This window comes from Sturnus vulgaris, chromosome 8, assembly GCF_052056855.1.
Source record: "Sturnus vulgaris isolate bStuVul1 chromosome 8, bStuVul1.hap1, whole genome shotgun sequence".
Lineage (NCBI taxonomy): Eukaryota > Metazoa > Chordata > Aves > Passeriformes > Sturnidae > Sturnus > Sturnus vulgaris.
This window is the reverse complement of record NC_142250.1, coordinates 3893124-3920758: the sequence shown is the minus strand read 5'-3', so window position 1 is coordinate 3920758 and position 27635 is coordinate 3893124. Positions and strand designations below refer to the sequence as shown.

General features: G+C 51.1%; 1 protein-coding gene across 1 annotated transcript; it reads left to right on the top strand.

The window, feature by feature from the left end:
* The first annotated feature begins 260 nt into the window (after positions 1-260).
* PAPSS2 (3'-phosphoadenosine 5'-phosphosulfate synthase 2) lies at positions 261-26877 on the top strand. The gene is made up of 12 exons (XM_014882256.2): positions 261-322; positions 13696-13801; positions 15175-15410; positions 16105-16243; positions 16453-16571; positions 16687-16800; positions 17451-17562; positions 20757-20962; positions 22393-22528; positions 23319-23587; positions 24065-24294; positions 24658-26877. The coding sequence occupies exons 1-12, from the start codon at positions 302-304 to the stop codon at positions 24797-24799; spliced, it is 1830 nt and encodes a 609-aa protein (XP_014737742.1). The 5' UTR covers positions 261-301; the 3' UTR covers positions 24800-26877.
* The last annotated feature ends 758 nt before the right edge of the window (positions 26878-27635 follow it).

The following is a 27635-nucleotide window of genomic DNA, read 5'->3' as shown; positions in this document are numbered from 1 at the left end:
CTTTTTCGCCCAGTAGTGTTGTGTGGGCTGCTGTTCCGAGCCTGGCCGTGGCAGGAGAGCCCCGAGCGCTTCATCTCAGGGCGCTTTTCCGCGGGCGGCTCTGCCGGGGCGCGCCGTGCTGCGGGATGCGGGTGCCGTGCTGCCCCCCGAACCCGGAGCGCCCTGCCCGGTTCCCCCGGAGGCCGGACCGGAGGAGGCGGTGGCGGGGGCGGGCGCAGGGCGAGAGGGGCCGGCCCAGGGCCGCGCTACGTGTCCCGCAGCCCTTATAGCCCCGGCCCGCCGGGCCCGCCGCCGCAGCACCATGTCGAGCCAGGAGCACACGGTAGGGACGCGCCGGGGAGCAGGGGGCGGGCGGTGCCTGCGGGTCCTTCTCGCTCTCCTGCGCTGGGATCCCCCGGCAGCCGCAGCCGGGGCGCTCCGGGAGTTCGCCAGCCCATCCCTCCATCACTCTGGGCGGCGGGGATTGGGAGCGCTGGTATTCGGGCGGTCCGCGCATCCCCCGCTCCGCATCCCGCACCTGTCCCGCCGTGCCGACCTCGGTCCCCCGCGAGTTCTCTCCAGGATCGTGCCTCGCTCGTGGCTTTTTGGGTGTCCTCTTGCGCCGGTCCCAGGCGGGGGAAGGAGTTGGTGAGGCGGTCACCGCCACCGTCAGGCTCTCAGCATCGCTGCACAGCCAGCGCTTTAGAACACGCGCGGCAAAGCGAAGTAATCATAGCCGGGGCGCAGTTCAGTTAGAAATTAAAACTGCAAATCGCAGCCGCAGCCAGACATCGCGTTCCGCTTGCCAGCTGCCCTCCCCTACTCCTTGGATCTGGAATGGGAGCTCTGGGTCCCTCTGGCTACGCGTACGTTTTCCAGGTTTTAAATCAGAACCAGAAGAAATCTTGACGTAAGTCTTTTGGGCTGCTTTTTGCTGGTTGATTTGGGGTTATTTTTTTGGTTTTTTTTTTGTTTTTGTTTTTTTTAAGTTTGCCATAAACTTTTCCGATGGATTTGGTGTATTTCGGACACAGTGGTAATCTGTCCTGGGAGGAATGCACCCAAAACCACACGGAACAAAGCGCGCCTGTGTAGCGGGGTGTTCTTGGAAACGCAAAAACCTGTGGTTTGGGGATTATTTCAGGCAGGGGAGGTGCGAGCCGTGAGCTGTGTATGGGAGTTCTGTTTATTGCTGTGACAGGAGAGAAGCATTACTGGATTTCCAGAATAATCCCTCTCCTTTGCCTCCACCCTGGGCTGGAAAAATGACCTTTATAAGCGAGTTTGCGGCTGACCTTTGTGCCGTGGCTGTCAAAACAGATGCTATCAGCTTGACAGCTGTAGGCGGATTTTTGTGTGCTTATCTGCCAGGTATCTGATGGAGTGAGAAAAGGCGTGATTTCGCTAATTACAAGAGGTTTGGGGAGTGATGGTGAAACGGCGATGTCCCATTAATGATCTTCCTGTCCCTTGCCAGGAAGATGTGGCTGCACAGAACTGCAACCTCAGCAGCTTCTCGGTTTCAACCATCTCCAGTTTATATCAAAGGCGTGGATAAGGAATTTAACTTTGTTCAGGGTCCTTTGACCTTTTTTTATACCCACAGACGATGTGTCATATCGCCTTTTGTAGCTGCAACAGCCAAAGGTGTTCCATTTTAAAATGAAGACACAATAATTTATCCTGTTGAGATCCTCATTGATACAACAGTAGGATCATCCTTCTGTTGCCCCTTCTTCTTCCTCATTCTTCATTCTCCCAGTAACACGAATCCTTATTACTCCTAAAAATCCTTGTTGCTACTAAAACCTCAGTTCTATCATAGTTTCATGATGCGGGCGGTGCAGTTTTCTTTGTCCCACAGACCAGGTTTTGTGAGGCTGGGTGTTACCAGCTTTATTCACCGGCTGAGGGGATGTCAGAACTGGGTTTTGCAGGTGATGTTGATCAGCTGTCAAATTTTGGAAAGGCACAGCAGTGCAGGCTGTTGTGAGATCGACCACTGTGTTATTTGACAGTGCTCCTCATTTTACAAATTGGATAACTGGAAGCCCGGGATTTAAACCCTAAATTCAGCTTGAATGGTCCCTGGAGTTTGAATTTGGTTTGAGGATGCTTTGATTGCACACTTATTTATTAATTGATAATATGGTAAGGTGCAAAGAAGAAAACTTTTTTTTTTTTTTCTGCTTTTGCATGTGTTGTTCTTATAGATGAACATGGCACCTTAATTCTGCCTTGTGTGAAGACCAGAGTCTCGGTGTGCAGGAATCTCTCTCTGGCTGGTTAATATGGAAACACTGTATGCTCACTTCACTTCTGCTCATGACACTGCAAGAGGCTTGAAGTCTCCTACGTGCCAGGCAGTTCCCTCCTGTTCCCAGCCCTCACTGACAGAAAGCCTTTATTTCTGGCCAGCTTCAGGACTGACTTTTTGGGCAGAAGAACGGTCTGTAACGATGCCCTTAAAGCCTTAATGTCCCTCACACAGCGCTCCTGTGTGCCTGAGTGGCAAACCCCGCTCTCGGGAGCCAGCACACCGTGACGGGAGGGCAGTGAGGGAGGTGGAGCTGCCCTTGTTCATTGTGTGGGCCCTTGCACAGCGTGGCTTTCAGGGCTGAGGGCTTCTTTGAGCTCAGTGGAAAGAGCAGCTCGTTCTCCCCGCACCTGCGGCGCCGCCGGTATTTCCGCGGCTCGCTGCCTGCTCGGCGCTTTCCCGGCGGGCAGGAGGACACAGATGCTGCACTGTGCTCCAGGGAAGCTTGCCACGGAGCCCGGAGCCACAGGCACCCTGGCAGGGTGACTGCCTGCGTGGCTTTGTGTCCCCAGGGCCGTGTGGGAAGTGCAGCTCAGCGCATCCCTTGGGATGGAGGCGTTGGGAGCCCTGCTCCCGGCCGGTGAAGTTTCTCTTCGGGTGCCCTTGCAGGTGCTTGGGGAGAATGAGAGCCCAGCACTGGAACTGTCTTTTTCGGGGGAAGTGTTCCAGCTTTGTCACCTGCCTGGTGTCTCAGCAGCATCTCCAGGAACCCGGCTGGTGTGGCATCCTTGGCTTGCAGCAGGCCACAGAGCTGTAACTTCTGCTAGCTCACTTGTGTTTGTGTAGGGCTTATGTGCAAATGATGCGGGCTTATTTAAATTTATTTAAAGAGGAGCAACAAACCCACAAGATCAGATGTCAACCCCGAGGAAAGAGGCTTCGTTTCTTTGCCTAAAAACTACTCTCATGTTGAAAAAGAAATGGAGCTGCAGGGCAGAGCTCAGATGGACTGAGTGATACCCCAGGCAAAGCAGGAACATCTCCATCAATTTAATTGCCAAGCAACATGAAAGAAAAAGCTTATTAAAGCACCCAAACCGTGCATTCATCTCCTCTCACACTTACTCTTAACTGTTGCCTTGAACTTAAGGAGCTTGAAAGATGTTTATTTTCAAAGCAGTTCTGAGTAGCTCATCGCAGTGAAACTGCCTGGGGGACAGGGCAGCAAAGTCCTGATTTCAGGGAATTAACGTGGCTTGCTCTGCACTGAGTCACTCAAGAAAGTGAGTTTTCTAAAACCCATGTTTTATCCAGCGAGTCACAAGCTGCTTGTTCTTACAGCATGATTTATTCTGTAGAACACATTCTGTGCCCAACTCGTTGCACCGTGACATCTAAAGGTGATTGTTTTCCAGCTGCTCATCTCACGCTTGGGATTTCTTGGTTTATTTCCTATTACTTTGTTTGCTTCATAACTCTTTTCTTCGAAGACCATGGAAAGGTGAGGTGATTAACTTTTGTTGCTTTGTTAATTATAACTTTGTTTCCTTTCTCCCAATTTCTTCTGAAGCCCTTTGCTATTAGAAAGTTCCCTTTCCAGTCTCTTGACCCTACCTTGCTGTTTTATTCACCTGGGCTGCCAGTGTGCCAGACTAGTGTTTAATAACCACACTCAGCTCTGTAAGAGCAGGCAGGTTCAATTTGGGGGATTTCTGGGAAGAAAAGCCAGGAAAAGTTGCAGGTTCCTAAAGATAAATGCCTTCTCCTTTCCATGCTTGAGCCTTCCAGGGGTTGGGGAATTAAATAACCATCTTGGTGTGGTCTGAGCACCTCTGCTGCTGGTGGTGGTTGGAGTGGTGCTGCCATCCAGGGGGGTGGACAGGGCATTAAACCTGGCTGTAACTCCTGCAGCTCTGAGTGGGAGCACTTGGAGTCAGCGTGTTCCTTCCTGTCGTGCTGCTGGACTCTGCCATAAACACAGACTCCAGCCTCCTCTGGTTTTCAGGCTGCACAGATCGAGTCGCAGCCAGTCACAAGTCCCTGCCAAAACCCCTAACACAGGTGTAGGTTTCCATCCATGCCCCTGCAAGAGCATTTAGTCAATCAGCAAATGATGCTGAAGGCTCCACGTTAGCCAGACATGTGCACTGCAGCTGCAGCTTAGACTCAGGCCACGGAGATTTTGTTTTTCTGGAGGGTTTTCAAGACAAACGCTGGCATATTTGCTTTCTTTTATTTTCATTTTAACTGGGCTGATGTTGATCCTGGAGGGTGCCTTGAGAAACGAGAAGCCCTTGCCTATCTGAAAGCAAGTGTTTTAGATAAACTTAGAGCTGTGCATGCCCCCAGAAGATAAGTGGCACGCAGGGCCCGCGTGAGTGCTTGAACCTGTGCTTTGGTCACGGTGCTCGCACACTTTGCTTCCATAAAATCCATTAAGAAAAAGGCTGTGTAATTCAGGTTGCCATTTATGAATTTGCTGTTATCGTGAGCGGGGTGTCACAGCTGAAGGGAGTGAGAAATAGCTCCTTAATGATTTCACAGCTTAATCATTTCCAAGTGAAAATTTACACAGAGTGTATCATTAACAAAAGGAGGGATGCAAAGAAAGCCCCGGGTGTGCGTCATGCCACGGGACTCTGGGAAGTTGGGATTTGCCTGTGGGGCTGGTAGCTCCTTGCTAGCACTGCCTCCTGTCCCTCCCAGAGTGGTCTTTGCTCCTTTGCTCACAGCCTGGCTCAGTTACAGCTCCATGTGTCAAAAGCTTTGTCTGCTGAGCGGGTGCCAAAATGCGTCTGGAGAGCAGAGCTTGAGGAAGGAGTTGTTTTACAGAGATTTGATCTAACTTTCTGTTCGCTGCAGCACTTTGTGGGTTGTTGAGATGAGCTTTTTCTGTGCTTTGCTGGAAAACAACAGCCTGCACCTACATTTCCAAGACTTTCTGACCTGGAGGTCTCTGTGGCCTCTCTGGCAGAACAAAATGTTTTCTTCAATATCAAACTGTATTTTAGCTTCCCATTGTGGTGCAAAAAGTGTGGTTGGGAGGGAGGTCACTTTTCAGGCCTGCCCAGCCCTTCTGATGGGAAGATCATTAGGTTGTGTTGCCAGCGAGCGTGGGAAGAGGGGAAAACAATTCATTTTAGAGGAGGGTTTTTTTAGAGGGCTGCTATGGGGGTCTGAGTTAGGCACCTCTGGGCATTATGAGTCCCCTCAGCTCACTGCATCTCTGGAAAGCTGATCTGAGACCCTGAGGATGGATGTGAGGGGTGTCGAGCTCTAAGAGGTGCAGCCTGAAGTCCAGAGGAGCTGCTCTTCAAATATAAATGATTCTTATGTCTTAAATATTGTGGGAGCTGAAGTCTTCATCTGCTGTTGGTCTTATTCTCCACTATCCTTCTGTGGCTGTAAAACTGGGGGTGATGCCACCCTCTGAGAGATGCTGGGAGTTTGCATGAACGTTTGAGGGACCAACTAACAATAATCTCCAAGGAAAATATGGCACTGTCCTTGGACCAGCCTTTGAGCAGCATGCAATCACTGAGGGCTGTGCCTATGCCTACGTTAGGGAGGGGTGGGGAAAATGCTGAGCAGCCACTCATTCTGGAAGAGTCCAACATCCTTGGTGCTGACTTAGGCCAGGGTCTAGGTGACCCTGTGTGCACTCACTCGTTAAAAGCTCCTCTTGTAGCTTCTAGGGCTCAGATGCACAGGGAGATGATGGGGAAGGAAAAATTCATCCTCCTGGAGTCCTCAACTTGGATTTGTCTCCCGCAGCTGGTTTTGTAGAGTGGCACATTCAGTGGTACAGCAGTGAAAACAGCCCAGTCTTTATCCAGCAGGAATTCCAAGGGGCCTGAGGAGGTGCTGAATGAGGGAAGATCTGGTCCTGTCCATCGTTCCCAGCAGCAGCCCAGAGTGGGAGCCAGGAAAGAGTTTAAGGCTGGAACACCAGTGCATTGTCCCCGCTTTCCACTGATTTACAGCCTGAGATACCAGAGGCTGTGCTTTTCCTCCTGATAGTCCTTGATGAACTTTCCTTCCATGAATTCATCATGAGGACTTTTTCCAGCCTAGTGAACTTCTGGCCCGCCAGGCAAAATTCCCCCATTTAACCGTGTCCTGTGTGGTGCTTCTGGCTGAGTTCCCCCGCGCTCCTTCCTGCTGCTGCTTTTGCACTTTGAAAACCCTAAAAAAGCTGCTGAGGTGGAGAAAGGTGTCCTGTGGTCTGTTGGTGACCATTGACCCCTGTAAAGTCAAGCACATGGGGCACAAGACGCTGGGTTCAAGGTCTGGGCACCCAACCCGAGGCAGGGAGAGGCACAGTGTGGCCGTGGCACTGAGAGCCCACCAGCCTGGGCTGCAGTCCAGCTCTTCCCTGCTACCAGGTCCTGCAGAGGAGAAGCCTCATAGAAAAATGAGTTCTTTTACAGAATCCCAGAACCACTGAGACTGGAAAAGCCCTGCCAGCCCATGGAGTCCAAGCTGTGCCCGATGCCCACCTTGTCCCCAGCCCAGAGCACTGAGTGCCACCTCCAGCCCTTCCTTGGACACCTCCAGGGATGGGCACTCCAAACCTCCCTTGGCGGCCCCTGCCAAGGCCTGAGCACCCTCTCCATGCAGAAATTCCTCCTGCTGTCCAATCTAAGCCTCCCCTGGCACAGCTTGAGGCTGTTTCCCCTTGTCCTGTCCCTGTTCCCTGGCAGCAGACCCCGACTGCCTCTGGCTGTCCCCTCCTGTCAGGGAGTTGTGCAGAGCCAGAAGGTTCCTCCTGAGCCTCCTTTTCTCCAGGCTGAGCCCCTTTCCCAGCTCCCTCAGCCTCTCCTGGGGCTCCAGCCCCTTCCCCAGCTCTATTCCCTTCCCTGGGCTCAGAAATAAATAAATAGATGTATTTTAAAACCTGAGGAAGCTGCTTGAAACACAGATCCTCTGTAGCTCCCGCTGCTTATGAAACCACTGGAGCTTCTCTAAAGACAGAGGATTTCTTTCCTTAGAGGGATATGCTGGGCATGGTAAAAAGGAGTATCTTATCCCCATATCATTGAGACCTGTTCTCAGGTTTGGGGTGCCTGTCCTGCCACAGCAGGAGGCGGGGCATGTACAGTGCCATATTTACCATAGAGAACCACAGCCCACTAATTAAATTCCTGAATCTCATATTCGGGGGTGGGGAGGGGGGGAAATTATTTGCATGTGGATACAATTCCTACCTGGAAATCTTTTTGATACTGAAGTTAATGTGTAGTCAGAATCTGTACCTTTGGCCCCTTTTCCTCTCGTCCCTGCAGTTTGAGTGACTGATACTCAGTTTCCCCTTTCCATAACCGGATCTTTTTCTCCAGGAGAAGGTAGAGAAGCGGGGCCGTGTGTTCTGGGTGGTTTTCCTGGCAGACATCAAACCAAGGCAGTTCTTCTGCAACAATGTCAAACCCATTGTTTGCAGAAGGAGCAGGGGCCCGACTGCTCAGGCGCGTTCAGCTGGGAGAGATCATTTAGCAGAACTGCTCTGAATATTAAACATTGGGCAACCAGCGAGGGGTTTCGTGTTTAAATTGTTATTTTTGTCAGTGCCTGACAAAACGCTTTGTTTGTTAAATATTTGTTGCCCCTGCAGCTGTCCCTTGAGATTTCAGGAATGAGGACTGGGAGATTGTTTTTATAACATCTGTCCTGGCCTTACAAGTTTATCCCAAAAATGCAGGCGCACAGGGTGAGTCACTAGCTTTTCTGCATCGAGGAAATTAGAGTAGTGACTTCACCTCATTCCAAGATAAGGAAAGGCCTGAGCTGGGAGCCTTCAGAGAGGCAGATTTCAGTCCCCAACTGCTGATTTGGACTCAGAGTGTAGAAATCAGCGTCTGATTTGTGACTGTACTGGAACATGAGCCTGATTTTGTTGATTTTCTTATCTTTTCTTGTGTGCCAGTGCTGTATAAAACTTGATTGTGACAACCCAAGCCGTACGAATTCATGCCAAGAGAAAAATATTTGAGCTGCCATCAGCAAATAAGGTCTGGCTAAGAGCTCAGGAATTCTTGTGACTTAAGAAAACACGGCTTCAGCTTAACAGCAGCTTGAAAATCTCGTGTGTTTAGCGGGGTTTGGCATCTCCAGCTGTCTGTCTCCAGGCTGAAAGGCTGCTTGTTTCAGGGCACTGGGATGGCTCTGCTGCTCTCCTTAAGGTTTTCTGTGCTATGTTCCTGGCAGGGCCCCGGGGGCGATGCCAAAAGGAACAGGCAGCGAGTGCCAAGGAGAGACTGAGTGTGCTGAGCTTTATTCGGAGCATGGGGTGGAGAAAGGGATCCCAGCCCAGCATCCTGTCCGGGACAGGGAATGCTGGCAGCCCCTCAGCCTCAGCAGGGCTTTGGTGACACGGCAGTGTCACTGCTCAGCTCAGTCTGGAGAGAAACCACAATTTTCCTGGGATTCCTGTTCACCTCCAGGTGCTGGGAAAGGAGATTCATCCCGTGGGCAGGGAACAGGGGGACAGCAGCAGGGAGCAGGGAGGTGGGCAGTACAAAAGATGCTTGCAAGGTCCCACTTCCCGCTCTGGACCTGCATCCTTAGGGGTTAAACAGGCAAAATTTCCAGGGTAACTCTGCCTTGCTGGGGTTTTCTCTTGGGAAAGAATGGGCCTGGGTTTGAAGCATTTTCTGCCTTAGAGCAGTAAATGAATATTTGGGGAAAGTCCATGGGTTTTGGGTTACAAGAGCTAAGCTAGGATGTAAGAGATGCCAAAGTTTCTCCATTGTTCTTCAATATGATTGTAATCAAATCTTTGCTTCCACAGACAAAACCCCCTTTTTTTTTTCTCTTCCTCCTTTTCTTTGGAGTATCAGTTTTGCTCTTCTTCAGCAAATTACTCTTTTACAGGAGGTTTTCCCCCCTGGTTGCCCATGGATACATGGATTCACCAGAGCAGCCCTGGTAGAAGAAAATAATTTTTTAAGGAAAACTTTAATAAGTGTAATTTTTATACATCAAATAAAACTGGTAGGAATAAATATTTTTAGGGGTTTTTTTTCAGTATGCTGCCAGGAATTGGGAGAGTTTTTATAATGATAGGTTAACTCGCTCTCCTGAGGCTTAAGGAAATGCTTGACTTCAAACTCAGAGTCACAGAATCTCCTGGGCTGGAAGGGAACCACAAGGATCATTGAGTCCAATTCCTGACCCTGCACAGGACCTGCAATAATCCCTCCATGTGCTTGATCCCCCTGCTTGCCTGTGCAAGGCAAGTGAAGGCTTGCTTGCTCATTCTATCATCTTAAAAGCCCATTCTACCATTTGCAAATAGGATCAGCTGAAAACATTTCGAAAGCCTCTATTTTTATTTTGGTCTAATTTTTCCTTCATGGAGACATGTCCAGGCTGCAGTACCGAAATAGGGTGTGTGTGAAACGCTTGACTGGAAAAAAATGAATCATATTTCTGGTGCTGTGAGCTTGCCCTATAAATAAAAAGGCAGCTGGGGGAGTCCTGACCCTGCCCTGGCTGTTGGGTCAGGGTTTCCCCGGGGCCCTGAGCGTTGCCAGCTGGATGCTGGTCCTGGTGCTGAGTGAGCCAGACGTGTGAGTAACGTGGTGCTCCACAGCTTCAGTGTGATCCTGATTTGGGGAGCGAGTTCCTCTCCAGAGCAGGATGCTGCTGCAGCCTGCCGTGAGCTGTGGCTCCTGGACAGCTTCCAGGTCTGTGCCTGTGCCAGCTGCAGCAGGCAGGGGTGAATTGAGGGCACTGTAAGGACACAGCTTGGACCGGATGGGCCACCACGATGGCCAGCTGGCTTTCAGGTGCTCCACCTCCTCCTGCAGCATCACAGAGCACTGCCTTCTCTGGGTGGCTGAGCAAGGGCTGGCCTGAGAGTGTTGTGTGCACTCAGGAGATCCCTCAAATGTCCTGCTCAGCTCCCATCTGTCCTTCATTTCCACTCCTCAGCTGTGGAACGTGGCACTTGCAGTTGGTTCTTGCCATGCTCCCACTCGTGGTGTAGCCATGGGGGTGCTGGTTGAAGAACTGGGGATGTGGAGGCAGGAGGAGGTGTTGCCCTAAGTAACAGTTTATACTTGAATTCCTAGTGGGAGATGGCAAAACATCCATGCAATTTGTTGGGACAACCCTAAATCCAAAAGAGTGACAGAGCTGGGGAGGGGTTCTGATGAGGAGCAGCTCAGGGAGCTGGGAAAGGGGCTCAGCCTGGAGAAAAGGAGGCTCAGGGGGAACCTTCTGGCTCTGCACAACTCCCTGACAGGAGGGGACAGCCAGGGGGGTCGGGCTCTGCTGCCAGGGAACAGGGACAGGACAAGGGGAAACGGCCTCAAGCTGTGCCAGGGGAAGCTTAGATTGGATATTAGGAAACCTTTTTCGTAGAAAGGGTTGTAGAACATTGGAATGGGCTGCTCAGGGAAGTGGTGAGATCACCATCCCTGGAACTGTTCAAAAAACATGTGAATATGGCCCTTGAGGATATGGTTTAGTGGTGGTGCTGGGTTGATGGTTGGACTTGATGATCTCGAAGGTATTTTCCAACCATAACACCTCTCTTAGGCCATGATTATAAATGTTTCTTGTCTGGTGCATTTTCTATTAAACGTGCAGTGGGTCTGCTCCCAACAAAGATCAGTGATGTCTGGGAGAGGCCACACAGACCTCGTGCTTGTAGCTGTCAGATGAGAAGATGCTCCCTGATAAGATCTCCTCGAGTAATCACACATAATTCATGTGGGCAAGCACAGCTACTCCCTTCCAAGGCCAATAACTTCAGGAGGAGCTGAGGTCACTCTTTTGGATGCTATGAATTGAGCAATGGTGGCTCACAGAGCAGAGGACTGATGGTTCCTGACTTCCAGCAAGACTCCCCTATCTCAGGGGCCACATCTCTTTATTCAGGATGATCACTCAGGAAAAACCTCCTGCCTCTGGCTGCAACATGCTTGCACACAGCGGGGCAGCATCTTGTCCCACCATGGGTGGTTTCCCTTTGGAAACTAAGCCAAGATGCCCTTGACAGGCAGCTCAGTCAAGCCTGATCCTAAAGACAGCCAAGATTTTGGCATCTCCGTTCACCGACCTCATGGTGAGGTGGGGAGGCCAAAAGCAGAGTTAGGATTTGGTTTCTTGGTCTGCTGCAGCCTCAGTCCAAGGTTTGGAGAGACGTGTTTGTTTTCTCCTCATTTCCTGGATGAGGTAAGGCAGGGTGGGCTGAGCACTGATCTCATCCAGACAGGGCCAAACAGCAGATTTCCAAGGAATGGGGAGAGCGTGGCAATGTCATCTTTAACCATCTGTCTGGCAGGGAATGCATGGCCCTTCTTTGGAGATGCTGCTGGGACATTAATTGCCTTGTTTGGGCTGAATTGGCTTACCAGTGTCCTAAATTGTCCCTGCTTTAGGGCCCAACATCCAGCTGTCAATGTTGTGATGATGATTGGATTATCTACTTAAATACGTTTGATTGGCAGTGACAGGGTTAAAAACCCAAGAATCAAATCAGTAGGACAGCCCTACATCTGATTAAACCCCATCCACTGCTTCTCTCTGCCTCCCAACCATCTTGCAGGATAGGTTCTTCCCATGCAGGATTTGCTATCAAGTCATTAATGATCAGTTTTCCTGGTGCCTTCACTCCCTTCCACCACACTTCAGCTCTGGCTTCCCAAACCATTCCTAGCTGGTGGATGATGAGGTGGGAAATTGGTCTTTCCCACTGAAGAGCCCATTCCCAGCTAAGCAAGCTCCCAGCCCAGCCATCCAGTTGCTCAGGGCTGGGAAGAGTTTCCTGGGAAGTTTATGAACAGTGCAGAAAAATCTGAAGGATTTGGTACTTCTGGAGCTTCCAGCAGGTGGGAGACGTGTGACAGTGCTGCTGAATTGCAAAAATGCCCTCAGTGGTGCTTTCCCAAGCTCCAAAAGGTGCCAGCGTGCAAAATAACAGCTTTGAGATGCTCACACAGCACAGATTTATGGCACAGCAACCTGTACTTAGAACAATCTCCTTACATCAGCCGTGTAAGAATGTGCCAGATCCTGCATCTTCCCGAGGTACGGACGTTATCGTGGCTCATCTCCTGTGAGACACAGCCTGAACTCCTGAGGATGGGAGAAAATTAATCCATGGTGGTGCTGTCTCACCTTTGTGAGCTCAAAATGCTCAAACTTTTGACAACCCCTCGCAAAAAAAACCCCACGAAAAGCAACAAAACGGAACAAACACAGAAAGCAAGTCTTGAGCTATTTACCCTTTATTCTCTGAGTCACAGGATGTGTAGCATTCACTCACCTTTTCAGGGGCAGGTCTAGAGATGTCTTGGGTTTTTTATAGAAGCACAGACTGGTTTATGTTGGAAAGGATCTTAAAGCCATCCACTGCTACCCCTTGCCAGGGCAGGGACACCTTCCACTATCCCAGGCTGCTCCAAGCCCTGTCCAGCCTGGTCTTGGACACTGCCAGGGATCCAAGGGCAGCCACAGCTGCTCTGGGCATCACTCCCCAACCTTACAGGGAAATATTTCTTCTGTGTCACTAACCTAAATTTCCCCTCTTTCAGTCTGAACCCGTTCCCCTTGTCCTGTTACTCTGATGGACAGTCCTTTTCCAGCTTCCCCATAGGCTCCCTAAGATACTGGAAAGTTCTGTGAGGTCTCCATGCAACCTTCTCTCTCTCTCTCTCTCTCTCTCTCTCTCTGCACATGTATCCAGGATATATTTATACCCTTGTTCCCTCCTTGTTCTTTCCCTTGCGTGCCTCAGTTGGGAGCATCCTCTTCACAATTAACAAGTACTTGAGGATATTTCATGTGGAACATTCCCTGTAGAGGTGCTGCTGCTGGAGCTGCAGGGCACAGCCAGGCTGTTCCACCTGCACCAGAATTAGGAAGCAGCAGAATTCAGGCCTCTGGCTCAGCGTTGTGCTGGTGCCTTGTTTGCTTGGGAATGCACATGGACACGCCGGGGGTTGTTTCCTCTGCCTCCCATCCCATCGCGTGCCCGGCTCTGCGCTGCTCCTGCCCAAGTGCAGATCTCGTGTTACACAGCCTGTAAATTAGCACCTGAAGTCACTCTCGTTTTGCAAGCCTGATTAAAATAATAGGTGAGTCTGCCTGCGTTTGAAACTGTCGAGAAAGCAGGGAGGGTGTCTCTGCCCAGACTCTGTCCTGCCTGCCTGCAAGGGGGATCAGTCACCTGGCAGTGCTCCTGCAGCAAAGCCAGTCAGCTTCTCCCTTCTCCCTGCTGGCATGAAGGCATCACCACCAGAAACACCCTGGGCAGAGGCAGAGAGCCTCCAAAAAATGAATCTGTGCTGCTGAGACAGAAATCCAACTCACACCAAAGCACCAGAGTTCACCATGCTGGCTCATTAATGAATTTGCATTTCTCTCCCAACTGTTTGTCCCAGCAGAGATTTCCTTTTGCACCGAGAGCAGCAAAGGTAACAGAAGTGCTTTGTTCTGCTCTGTTTTCTCAGGGATCCACCAACGTGGTTTACCAAGCCCATCATGTCAGCAGGACTAAGAGAGGACAAGTTGTTGGCACCAGGGGAGGATTCCGAGGCTGCACGGTTTGGCTCACAGGTATTTTTGTCTGGGTGTGAAAGTGTGGCCTCACCTGTGAAACTCCACGAGTATGGCTGGCAGGTGGGGATTTGGGATCTGCAGGAAACATCAGCGTTCCCTGCGAGCCGGGAATTGCAAAACATCCCCACGTGGGAAACACAGACGCAAGGTGCTGGCACAGCAAGATGTTCTCCCTGGCAGCTGCTGCCCATAACTAATGTTTTTATGGATTTCCCAGCTGCTATCAGGCTCCTTTGAACATGTCAGAGGCCCTCGGGGTAGCACTTGTTGTTCCCAAGTGTGTAACTGAGGAAGCCTTGGCTCAAATCCAGCCAGTCTTTGGCAGGGGAACGTACCCAGGGTTGTTCAAAATGCGGATGTTTTCATTCAGGACTGGTGGGAAGTTTATTGGGACATGTAGGTCTGCTGTGTTTGAGGCAGCACGAGGCAGTCACCTTGTCTGGAGAATAAACACTCCCAGCCACAGAGTCACGCTGGAAACAATCCCTTGCATTTGTTTTGTCGCCCTTGAAGTATAAACCCATTGTTTGGGGATTAGGGGCTCCCAGACATGACAATTGCATTTCTCATTTCTAATATTTAGACAAGTCTGTCTTTTGCCAGTGTCCAGTTGTTCCTTTGCTTGTTAAATATTGGCATTTTCTTTGGCTGCTGGAGAGTGCTGAAGGATGTGCTTGGAAGGATTTATAAAGCCATTCTGATTTGCCTTCCTGTCACCTTAGGTTGTAAATGCTGGATTAAAGCAAATTTCTGTTCTGTTCTCCTCCTCAATTTTGAAAGTGCCCAATCTGCTTTTATATAGTTTCTGAAGCCAAAAGCCCTATCCAAGGCAATTTCCTTTGGTTTTTTTGAGTATTACTCAAAGGTCTTGTGTTTAAAAAGTTTGAGCTCGCCTGGCTGATGATTATTCTTTGGAATACACACCTAGAGAAGGAGCCTTTGCTGCTGGAGCCTGTTCCACTCCACATGGTTGCAGCAAGAGCCTCTCCTTGGGTTCAGAATGGGAGAGCAGTTGGCCCTTGACAGTGGGAGCGGGGGGGGAAGAGGAAGATGTGGAGAGACCTGGAGGAAGCAACAACCTTTCAATCCTCCCCTGCTTCCTGGAACCCACGTGTCCCAACACGACAGGCGGTGCTGGGTTGGACCCCTCCAGATGTTGGGCTGTAGATGTTTCTCTCACTGCATTAATGCCACCCCTTCAATAATAAGGGTTGAAAAGGGCTCTGTGAAGGATGAATCCAGCTTCCTTTAGGGAGGAATGAGGTAAGGAACTTCAGGCAGAAGGAATTTGGCCGCTGGCATCACAATTGCGCTCTCGTTTTCACTCTCTTGACCTCAAACCTGACCCCTCGCTTTCCTGCCTCCCCCAGGCCTTTCTGGAGCTGGCAAGACAACCATTGGCTTTGCTCTGGAAGAGTACCTGGTGGCTCATGGCATCCCGTGCTACTCCCTGGACGGGGACAACGTCCGGCATGGCTTGAACAAGAACCTGGGCTTCTCGGCGCAGGACCGCGAGGAGAACATCCGGCGCATCGCCGAGGTGGCGCGGCTCTTCGCCGACGCCGGGCTCGTCTGCATCACCAGCTTCATCTCCCCCTTCACAAAGGTATGCTCTGCAAGATCCCAGACACCATCCTGCTCTCTCCTCAGCTTCCCCCTCTCAGATGATGGTTTATGGAGAGGGTTTCCTAAGGCCGCCATCGGATGCTCTGTAGGACACCACCGACACGCGATCGGTGTTTGGATGGCAGTGACCTCGCTGGATAAATCCAGTGTTGTAAATTGATGGAAAGCTAAGAGGAGTTTAAGATCTCCCTGCCATTAACTTCTCAGAGGCAGACAAGACTCACAGAAGCAGCAGCCTGCCCTAGAGCTGTCACTGCTCTTCTGGAAGGAGATTTGACCGACTTTCACTTCCGTAGCTGCTGTTATCAGGCCGATGCAAGCAGTTCCTTTTTTTGTAGAATCAAGAAATCATTAAGTTTGGAAAAGACTTCTAAAATCATCAGGTCTGACTATTTCGACATAGGACAGATAATTATTCACAATCTGAAGTTCTGCCTAACAAAAAGATCTTGAGGTTTTGCATGGGAAAATATGAAAACAGATCAAAGTTGTAGATTTTTACCATTTTTAAAGTATTTTTAAAGAAAAGAAGGGAATTGAGATGAAAAACCTTTATTAGAAGTAGTGAACATTTAATAAATTTAATTTAATAAAGAGAGATTAATTTACTTGTGTCAAAGTCCAGGGAGGCTTTTTTACTGCAATTCAGATTTTTCCCATCTTTCTTCTAACAGGATCGTCGAAATGCACGGAAAATCCATGAGGCAGCTGGACTTCCTTTCTTTGAAATCTTTGTAGATGCCCCTCTAAATATTTGTGAAAGCAGAGATGTGAAGGGCCTGTACAAGAAGGCAAGAGCTGGAGAGATCAAAGGTATGGAGGAGTGAGGATTTATTTTGCCTTTTGCTTTCCAAAGCTTTGGATGCCTTGTCCTGGCAGTGCCACACGTACTGTCACAAGTGTCACTTGTACCCATCATGGTTGAATGAGCACCCCCCCCCCAATGTTTGTATAGTGTTCTTGGCTGTAAGGCACTGATTATTCTATTAAATAAATTTAATTTGGGGGTTAATTGTCCGTAGGGTTCACGGGGATTGACTCAGAGTACGAGAAACCCGAAGCTCCTGAGCTGGTGCTGAAAACAAACATTGCCTCGGTGTCTGAGTGCATCCAGCAGGTCGTGGAGCTCCTCCAAGCACAGGTGGGTCACTTCTGTGTCACCACTGCAGCTTTGGAACCCTGCTTTGGGACTTTCCCTTTTTGGTGTGCCTGTGAAGACCAGCGTGTCACAAGTGCCGCCTGTCTCTGTCTTTCAGAACATCGTGCCCCAAGGCTCAGTCAAGGATGTTCTGGAGCTGTTTGTGCCTGAGGATAAACTCAGCAGTGTCAGGGCTGAGGCAGAGAAGCTGCCAGCGGTGGAGATCACTAAGGTATTGTCACACACACGTTCTGACACTATTTAGCTGCTCCAAGGGTGGAAGCTTCCAGAAGGACGTTGCCAGAGGGGCCTGTGTTTCTCTGATGGCCCTGACCTTTTGAGGCTGTGGTTTATGGCGAGCTGAGGTGGGATCCTGATCCTCAGACATTTTCTGCCATGCCTCCACCCTGGGCTGCTCCAGTCTCCTCTGCTGTGTCCATACAGCCCCACAAGTTCAAACTGCCAGAGGGCAAGGTTAGATGGAATAATTGGCAGGCCCTGGCACAGGGTGCCCAGAAAAGCTGTGGCTACCCCTGGATCCCTGGCAGTGTCCAAGGCCAGGGTTGGACGGGGCTTGGAGCAGCCTGGAATAGTAGAAGGTGTCCCTGCCCATGGCAAGGGGTGGCACTGAATGGGCTTTAAGGTCCCTTCCAACCCAAACCATTCTGGGATTCTAAGCTGTGCTGTGAAAGTGTGTGAGTCCGGCTTAAAAAGCCCCGAGCTACATCCCCCATGCCTTTCTCCCCCTTATGAATGTCCTGTATTTGAAGCAAAACAAAATAAGAATGCTGTTTCAGCAGAAGGGAAGGAAAAGCAACCTCTGAGCGTGACATGGTGGCAGGGGTGTGACAGGAGTGTGACCCCTTTGTGTTTGTTTTGCAGCTGGATCTGCAGTGGGTGCAGGTGCTGAGCGAAGGCTGGGCCGCTCCTCTGAAAGGATTCATGCGGGAGGCAGAGTATCTGCAAGTGCTGCACTTTGGCACCCTGCACAACGGTATGGATCCCCGAGTCCTCCCGTCCTGCCCTGTGGCACACACCAGGGCTCCTGAAGGTGGCCAAGGCCACCCTGCTGTGGCCACAGCCCTGGCTCACAGCTCAAATGGTGCTGCTCGAGCCTTCTGGGTGTTGTTGTGTGGCTCACGTCGTGCTTGGCTGTAGCAGGGTAAATGGAGATGCAAACCCAAAGCTGAGGAAGCAGGGAGGCTGCCAGGTTGAACTGGAGGTGGGAGGAGAAGGCAGCTGCTTCTTGGAAACAGGAGCAGAGCCTGGTTTTGGCCCCACCCTATTTCCCTTGAAGCTTGAAGTAAATCTGATTTATCTATGCATTAGCAGCCTGTTAGAGGTGCTTCATCCCTGGAAGAGGCAAAGAGGGCTCAGGTGACAACCATCCACAGCAGAGACTGGGGCACAGATGTTTCCATCCCGTTTCTCAGCTGTGGATGCTGTTGCTGTGGCTTCACCTGCACACGGGGTGCTCACGCTGAGGTTTGTCGACCTGGCAGTGATCTCTGCCTTCAGAGACCTGGCTGAGCAAGTCCCTTTGAGCTTTGCATGCCTTCTAGACAATCCTGTGGTCCCACAGGGCAGTGATTTGCTGCTCTTGCTCAGATTTGGGCACCGTGCAGCAGAGGCAAAGCTCAGGACTGCTCACTTTGCACTGCAGGATTGTCTGTGCAGGGGCTCTGCTCCCAGACACTCCATAGCCTTTCACCTCCTGCCCAGTGTGCAAACAGCATTCAGAAGCACATGTCCCTGTTATCACAGCCTCCTCTGTGGTCTTTGAGCTGCCTGTTGTGCCTGGGGAGGTTGCAGAGTGCCCTGGGATGTCCACGTTGCTCCAGAGCCCCGTACTTTGTGCCGGAGGCTCATCCCAGAGCGTATCTGTTTTTGGGGTGCCCCCCCAAGCCTGCTGACATCCCTGAGCACATCTCCTCTGAGATGTGTGGGCAGATGTTCAGGGTTTGTGGAGCTATGAGGGGAGCAGGGACAAAGGCCAGGAGAGCAGCTTTTGCAGGGGGATGAGCTCTCCAGAGCAAGGTCTGTGTAGCAGAGGGCAGCAGCATCAGTCCCTGGTGCACCCTGTCTACACGTGGCTCTCCAAACTCAGCATCGCTGTGGTCAGGTCCTCAGGGTGACATCTGAGTGGGAAAGAGAACCCCAGGTGCTCCTGGAAAAGCTTTGGGAAGTGGTGGAGGGCTCCATCTCATGATCCTGAGGCTGGGGCATGGCACTGCCAAGGAGAGGCTTGAGCCTGCTCTTCCCAGAGCCATTGGCACAGCCCTCACATCCTGGGACAGGTGATGGTTTGGGCAGCTCCCGTGATTTTTTGGGCGCTCTGTTCAAGCAGTAAATCCCTCCTGGATGCCCCAGCAGGTGGGTGATGTGCTTTGTGTAGGGCCACCAGGAAGGGGGGTGGGATCTGCAGCAGTGCATCAGCAACCTGTGACCCTGTCAGGAGGGGTGACAGTGACAGTGGAGGTGTTGGACCACACTCAGTGTGAGGCTGTGGTAGCACTGTGGAGGACCACGGCCACACCAGCAGGAGCTTTTAAATGCTTTGAGTCTTGAAATGTAACGTGCCCCTGAGCGTTAATTATCTTAATTATGTTTGTGTTCTCCCAGGAAAGAGGCGCTTGGGAGCTGGTATGTATGGAACTGTTCTCAGGATCTGCACAAATTACCTCAACTGAGATTCTTTTTGGCTATAATTTTTTGAGATTTACTAAAAAAAAAAAAATTTGAAATTATTATGAAATTATTAGAGCTATGGCCTGTTTATGATCCAGGCAGTTATGACGTGGCCCGACACACCCCGTGTGCTGGGGACCAGTCTGCACAAAGATCCCAGTTGTGTAATTTTGTAATTACGTGCACTGGAGTGATCTTCTGTTACCTCTCCATCCTGCATTTGGAAATGGAGCCTGAAGATCCCCAGTTTCAGCAGCATTTGTTGGTTTCATAATGCAGCTTTTTTTTTCCTGTGCTGGCTTCATTGGCTGATCATTGTTAACATGATTTAAATGTATGAAGTTGATATTGATTGGATCCCACGTGAATATAATTATGATTACTCATGAAAACTGGCAGATGAATGATACTCAGTTGTGAATTTAAAGTAAATGCAAATATTTTAATAAAAATTAAAGTAAAAATCTATATCATAGTCAAAATCCTCAAATTAAGACTCTCAAGGGTCCAAACTGATTTCAGTCAGATCAGAACAAATTGAATCAGAGATTTTTTTTGTGACTGGAAACCCATTGAAGAGACCCAATCTCCGGTATTAACACTGGAATATCCAGGGAGAAGTGGGAGGACCTCAGTGGAACACGGAAATTGGGAGAGTTAAAACCAACATGATTTCAAGATATTTAGGAATTAGAATTACGGGATTAGAAACTGTGTGTGTGTGCACTTAGAGACTCACACAGAAAACAAATTAAATATGGGCACTGCAGGGATGTAAAGGAGGAGGAGTAGCAGTATAGAAAAAGCCAGAACAAGAAAACCAAAAAAGAAAAAAAAAAAAAGAAAAGAAAAGAAAAAATATAACTGAGTGTGGTGGAAGAGGCAGCTCAGGAAGTGCAGGGAATGAGGTGCTCCAGGGAGCACCACACTGGAGCCATCTCCATAGAGGTGGTTCTCCTGAAGGAGAAGACGTTTTCCAAGCATATTTTTCAATTATCCGAGGTTGCATTTTGCAAGCAGATTTAAATTTCTCACCTTCGCAAGCAGTAACGACGAAGAACCAAGGAAAGGGAGAGTGCAGGAACTAATGAGATGCTCCAGGTGCCTTGGAGACATCTCTGGCCCTTAGATAAGGAGCTTTTATATCCTGCTATCATCACTATTAATTTGCAGCGCAGAGAAAACTGATTTTCCACGAAAACCTCTGTTTACTGCGTTCACAGGGCTGGTTGAAATTTGTCTGTGCAGGAGGGTGTTCAACCCCTTCCCTTCGAGGCTTGTGAACCTGAGCATCCCCACAGTGCTGCTCTCTCTCTCTCTCTCTCTCTCTCCAAGGCCTTTTAAGCCTAAACTGTTCAATGAAGAAGGGACACTTAATTTATTTTTACTTTTAACCCCATAACCAATCACCTGTGACCCGCAACGCGGAATTTTCTCATCCAAAAAAATTCGGAGCGGCGGCCGGAGGGCGCTGAGCTCCTCTCCCCGTCTCCCTTGCAGACGGCGTGGTGAACCTGAGCATCCCCATCGTGCTGCCGCTGTCGGCGGAGGACAAGCAGCGGCTGGAGGGCAGCGCGGCGCTGGCGCTCAGCTTCCAGGGCCGCCGCGTGGCCGTGCTGCGCGCCCCCGAGTTCTTCGCGCACAGGAAGGAGGAGCGCTGCGCCCGCGTCTGGGGCACCACCTGCCCCCGCCACCCCCACATCCAGGTGGGTCTGGACCCTCCCTGCCACGGGAAGGGGATGAAATGTGTCTCATAACCATGATCCTCACACGGGGCACCGCTTTATCGTGTTTTATGGGGCACCACCTGCCTCCACCACCCCCACATCCAGGTGGGTCCGGCCCCTCCCGGCCGTGGGAAGCGCGGCCTCAGGGGTGAAACGTGTCTCATAAGCTGAAGGTTGTCATTGAAGGTTTGATCCTCACACAGGGCGCCGCTTTATCATATTTTATCTTCTTTTTTCTCTTTTGAGAAACAAGAGTCAGGATTAAATGCTCGAGAGATGCTATTTCATGTTGGGACTGAGATGTTTATTAATTCGTATCTATGTTACAGTGAGATCTACAGCACTTCTAGCTAACAAGCTGAAAATGGCAATGTATCTCTCTCTCTACAAAGCCTTTTAAACCTAAACTTAAATTTAATAACAGACACTTAAATTATTTTTACTTTTGTGACCCACAATGTGGAATTTTCTATCCAATTACAAAAGAACCACCTAGGCCCATGAAGAAGAAGGTGAAGAAGAAACCTCCACCCTAAAACCTCCATCTTGCCTTCTGTGTATTACTATATTCTAAAACCTTAAATTCTAAATTTTCCACCATGTGATATTACACACGTCTATTCAAACTACTCATCCATGACCCCAGTCTATCATTCCGTTTTGGAAGCCTTCTCCATGGCCTCAGGTCAAAAGCAGTGTTTTCTTGAGGGTCAGTGCCTCAGAAAATTTAGGCACAGAAAGCCTAAAATTCTCAGTTTCCAGGGTTCCAACACACACGGGCTGGAGAAGTGAAATTTTCCAAGGTTTTCAAGGCAACGGGTTTCCTGTCTGTGCTTCCAGCCCAGCTCCTTGCTGGGAACCAGGCCATCCTGAGCAGGCAGGACTAAGTTTTTTGGCTCTTCCCTACAGGCAGCCAACAGGGTTGTTATGTTTTTACAGCTCCTCTCTTCCCACTTAGTCTGTGGCAGTACAAGGGGCATCACCCCTCAGAAAGGGAGAGCTCTGAGCTCCACACAGTGGTCTGAGCTTTCTGCTTAAAAAGGCTACAGCTGTGGTAGTTCTTTCCTCTCCCTGAAAATGCCTCGTTTAATTAATCAGCAGCAGGCTCATTCCTCCTGCAGGAGGAAAGAGCAAGGAGGAAGGTCTTGTGTCTTCCTGTGGACTGCTGGCTGCCAGAGGGGAGTCCAGTACCCAGCTGGGTGGGGACTGGGTGGCTGCTGCCCCACTTGATGAGCTTTTGCTGCCCATGACATTGGGTTCACGTGGCCACTGCAATGATGTTTTCCACCTGCAAGAAGGGAAGCTCATCCTACAATGGGGTTGAGCCTCACATTTTCCAAAGGAGACTGGAAGAGGGTGAAGGAGGAGGGTGCTGTCCCCTTTGCACTGAAGGTGTGTGTAATTCCCAGATGGTGATGGAGAGTGGAGACTGGCTGGTTGGTGGAGACCTGGAGGTCCTGGAGAAGATCAAGTGGAATGATGGGCTGGACCAGTACCGCCTGACCCCGCTGGCTCTCAAGCAGAAGTTCAGGGAAATGAACGCTGGTGAGTGCCCTGGGTGACACCAGTGACAGGTGGTCCTGTCCCACCAGGCCTTGGTGTGATCCATGACTTGTTCTCAAGCCCACAGCACTTCCAGGTGGCTTCTGGATGCTCCCAAAACAGAGCTGTTTGCAGAGGTGGGCAGTAAAGGGGGCTCAAGGCACAGCACAAAAAGTGGCACAGGGTCTCCTTGGTTAGGGCAGTGCTTGTGATGGGCTGTGTCCTCAGTGGGCTGCTCTGAGGGCTGCTCATGTCCCCCCTGGCAGGTCAGATCCTCTCTGCACTGCCTTTACACCTGGGGCACAGCTCAGGTGTCTTCTCCCAGCTCTCTGTCCCATAGAATCCCAGCATGGTTTGGATCAGAAGGACCTTAAAACTCATCCCATTCCACCCCCTGCCAAGGGCAGGGACACTTTCCACGTTCCCAGGTTGCTCCAAGCCCCATCCAACATGTTCCCAGCAGGCTGGCAAGGGTCAGACACTCACCCATGCTTTGGGGAAAGAGCATTGGCCCTCCTGAAGGTGCCACTGAGCTTGGGGAGGTGACAAATCACTTAAGACACCAGTGAAGGTGTCCCATGCTGTGCACAAACATTGTAGAAGAGCTGACAGAGCTGAAATCAGCCCCAAAGGAAGGGAGTGCAGTGAAAACAACCTCGGCAGGGCGATGTGTGTGTGTGTAAAACACTCAGCTTGCTCATGTGGAGGCAGGGCACACACAGGTCTCTGCTGACTCTGGGGAAGCTCAGAGTGTGGGGATGAGCCCTGTGACCCCCCGACCTTTCCCTTCCAGATGCCGTCTTCGCCTTCCAGCTGCGCAACCCCGTGCACAACGGGCACGCCCTGCTGATGCAGGACACGCGGCGCCAGCTCCTGGAGAGGGGCTACAAGAACCCCGTGCTCCTGCTGCACCCTCTGGGGGGGTGGACCAAGGATGATGATGTCCCTCTGGAATGGCGCATGAAGCAGCACGCAGCCGTGCTGGAGGAGCAAGTCCTGGACCCCAAGTCCACCATCGTGGCCATCTTCCCCTCTCCCATGCTCTACGCTGGCCCCACGGAGGTAACACAGCCATGCTCAGCCTGTCCATGGGGGTTGTGCTCCCAGCCTCCCTGTGCAGCTCTGGAAAACCCCGGGAAAGGGGATGGAGTCGTGTCCTCACTCTTGGCTCCCTGCATGGTTTGCCTGTGCTGGCTGCTGCAGCGTCTCCGCACAGAGCTCAGCTCCATCGGCTCCCATCCTCTCCTGGGCTGTGGAGGGCTGGGGAGAAGGGATAGAAACAGGCTTCACCTTTTTCTGGCGGGCAGGGACATTCATTTGTTTGCCCCCAGGGGGTTCCCTTCTGTCCCTAAATCAGTGGGATGAAAGGGGCGGATGCTGAACCTCCCCTTCCATGTGTTGGGGGCACCATCTGGGCATGTGGAAAATTCAAACTGCGACCTCCGTTTGCCACCAGATCGGACCCAGCCTGATTCCCACGCCCTGCCTGCGGATCCCTCCCTTTCCCCCAGCCCTCAGTCCCTGTGTCCCTCCCTGCAGGTGCAGTGGCACTGCCGAGCCCGCATGGTTGCCGGGGCCAACTTCTACATCGTGGGGCGGGACCCGGCGGGAATGCCGCACCCCGACACCAAGCAGGACCTGTACGAGCCCACGCACGGCGGGAAGGTGCTGGGCATGGCCCCCGGCCTCACCTCCGTGGAGATCATCCCCTTCCGGGTGGCTGCCTACAACAAGATCAAAAGGGCCATGGATTTCTACGACCCCAAAAGGTAAGGCAGCAGCGACGTCACGGTTTCTTCACAAACCCCAAAAGCATGGGGTTTATGGGCGCTTTGGGCTCGCAGCTTTCCAGGGGACAGGGAAAAGCCACGTTCCTCCCAAGGAGAGGAATGGGGGGAGAACCTGCAAAAGCCATCCGCATTTTCCTCCAAGATCTGTTCCCAGGTGTCACAGGAAACTAAAGATGCTGCCAGGGAGGAAAAGCAGCACGGGCTGGGAGCTGAGAGGCAGCAGAAAGGCAACCTCCTACAGCTGGGAAGTGTGTTAGGGACACTCCAGCTCCTCTGGGATGAGGAACCCTGGGGGTGACTCGGGCCAGCTGTGCTGATGTCACCTGTCTCTGTTTTGCACAGGCACGACGATTTTGACTTCATCTCAGGAACACGCATGAGGAAGCTTGCTCGGGAAGGGGAAAACCCCCCGGATGGCTTCATGGCCCCCAAAGCCTGGAAAGTCCTTACCACGTATTACCAGTCACTGGAAAAAAAGAATTAATTCCTCCTCCTCCTCCCTAGAAATATCTGTATTAAGAGTGAGCAATGATCGATTGATTCCCTGTGCCACAGATCACTTGGCATGACCCTGGGATTTTCCTACCCGGATCAGAGTGTTTTTTACCAATCAGAAATAACTTTGAGCCTGATCCTTCTCCCCCTAAAGCTGCTGGGAGCGTCCCCATGGAGCTGGAAGGGATGGGGAGCGGGCCCTTCATTCCTGGCTGGTGCCAGGATGTGCCACCAGGATTGTTGTGGTGCTGCCAGGGCCACCCAGCATCTCCCAGTGCAGAGGGGAGGCCTCAGACCAGGATAAATCCTGCCTGTGCCCTGCCTGGAGCAGAAATGAAGAAGTGCCTTTCCACATCGTGCCTTAGACAGTTTTTGCTAATTAACATCAGAATCTTTTTAATGCCCTTTTTTAAAAAGGACTTTTTAAGATCAGCTGTGACCACCGCCAGTTCCTTGTGGCTGAGCCAACTCCTCACTGCTTCCTTCCTCCTGCTTGACCTCTTTGGCCAAAAAAATCCCAGGCTGAGCATTCCTGTTGCTCCAAGTTCAGCTGTCTGTGAGACTGTGCCATGGTGATCCCTGCACTCACAGCCTAGTGGGGGAACCTGTCCTGGGAGGCACCATAAAGCCCTGAGATCCCTGAGAAAGCTCTGGACAGCAAGGAAACGTCAGGGACGCTGTCACTGTGCTTTCAGGTGTCCTCCTACATGGCAGGATGGGATCCCCCTTCCCTCTGTATAATGAAGTACTGGAATGATCTCCTCACGGAGGTGGTGGAGTCACCATCCCTGGATGTGACACTCAGTGCCATGGTTTAGTTGAGGTGTTAGGGCATGGCTTGGACTTGATGATCTTGAAGGTCTCTTCCAACTTAGAGATTCTGTGACTCTGCCCACACTCCTCCCATCCCAAAGGCAAATCCAAGGCAAAACAGCAAAGACATAGCACGAGGTGGGGCTGGAGAACCAGCTGAGAGGAGGTTGAAGCTCCTGTCCTGGTCCACACCTGTGTGGGTACAGGTGACCTGATTTATTCCATGTCTGTGGGGATGGCCAGAGGATGGCAGGAAAGCCCTTGGGCCCCCCCAGCCCTGTGGGGTGCTGGTGCTGAGCTCCCAGCTCTGGCTGTGGAAAGTTACCCTGGACTTTATCTCCTTCCCCACCCTCATCCTGACATGGACTTTGCCTGTGCCATGCCTGAGGCTTTTCCGCTGACTCGAAGCTCCTGTGGTGGCCCCGAGGGGACAGAGCAGTAACACAACAGTGGAGATTCCCTGGAGCCCACGGCCTTCCAGGGACAGGGCTGGTCCTGCCCTGCCTTCCCGGCTGTAAGGAAAACAACCAAGCACTTGGTAATTACAGCAACGGCCTCACTCCATGATTTTTGCACCTGGCCTTCTTTAGCAGCCTCCCCAGGACCCGTCAGGATGTGTTCCCAATAAATGGGAATCAGTTCCTCTCTCCTTGTGCTCCAGTTTTCATTCCAGATGGATCCACACTCGGCAAAACCAACCCTATCCTATGACCTGCTCTGCTGTGGCCAGGGCATAACATCCAAGCCATTGTCTGTGACTGGAAAATATCCTTGCAAAAGGGCTTTGTGGGTAGTTTTTAAAGTAATTTTAAAAAGTATTTGGAGCAAAGCTGTGTTTTACCCCAAGGCAAATGCTGCAGCCTCCGTGGGAGCTGACAGTGCACCAGCACCAGGCTCACCCAGCCAGGCCCTCTGGCAGGAAGCCAAAAGGGATATTCCCATTTAGGATTTTTAAGGAGTGAAACAGCACTGTTGTTGCTCATCATAAAGTCACCCAGTGTTGAAACCTGCCCCCCTCACTCAATCCAGGTGGTCACAGCAAAACACAGGTGTTTTATTATCATTTTAAACCAGCATAGTGTCCTGATTACTTCTGATTAAAACAGATGGACTTGGGGGATTTATAGTCTATTTATTAAAGACATGAGACTGGAATTTGTACCTCAACTGATGCATCTCATGATTTACTATATTCTGATCTCGATACTCTAAGAAATACTCACTTTTAGTACAAATAAATATTTATATGTGTAAGTAGCTCTCACTTGGTGATTTTTGGGTGGGACTTTGCTCAGCCTTGGCAATGCTGCAGTTGAGCAGCTGTCCCTGGAGCTGTGGGAGAGGGATCAGGCTCTTCCCTCCTTCAGAGAGGCAGGATTGGGTTGGACCCAATCTGAGGGTTGGCCCAAGCCTCTGGAGCCATGGAATTAGAGCAGCCACATTCCAAACCACGTTGCTTCCCAGGCCATTCGAGGAAGCTGCCAGAGGGTTTGTGCTTTGACAAGGACTGCCGCAGCAAGAGTAGAGAAGTATGGAAGAGTTCCTGGAGAAGCAGGAATTGCACTCCAGCTGCAGCAACTGCCCCCAGGAGCAATCAGAAATAATTCCTTGTGCCTCTTCGGTCAGCCCTGAGGATTTATGGGCAGCAGGGGAAGGCAGCTCCAGGCAGCCGTGCCCAGAGCAGGGGTTTTGGAGGCACGGCAGGAGATCAGACCTCAGGCAGTGCCCAGGGGCTGCCCCCGGCTCTGTTTTGCTCCTCCATGTGACATTAAAACTTCCCTCAGGGCACACTTCACACCCAATTAAAGCCAAGCAAGACCTGCCCGCGCGCTGCGGTTTTACCAAGCAGAGAGCAGCCTGAAAAAAAGGCAGGATGTGCAGGAGGAGCTTCCCAGGCTGGAATTTCTCAGGTGTAACAACCCCTGAGAGAGGAGGGAGCACAGCAGGGTGAGAGAGAGCAGGCACTGAACACACGGAGCAGCTGGAAAACTTCCCCGGCACAGGCGCCATCC

Bases quoted from the DNA above. Each gene is read 5' to 3' on its own strand.
- PAPSS2 (XM_014882256.2), top strand. From the start codon at position 302: ATGTCGAGCCAGGAGCACACG. The intron at 16,572-16,686 runs GTGGGTCACTTC...TCTGTCTTTCAG, and splicing joins TGGAGCTCCTCCAAGCACAG to AACATCGTGCCCCAAGGCTC. The intron at 16,801-17,450 runs GTATTGTCACAC...TTTGTTTTGCAG, and splicing joins CAGCGGTGGAGATCACTAAG to CTGGATCTGCAGTGGGTGCA.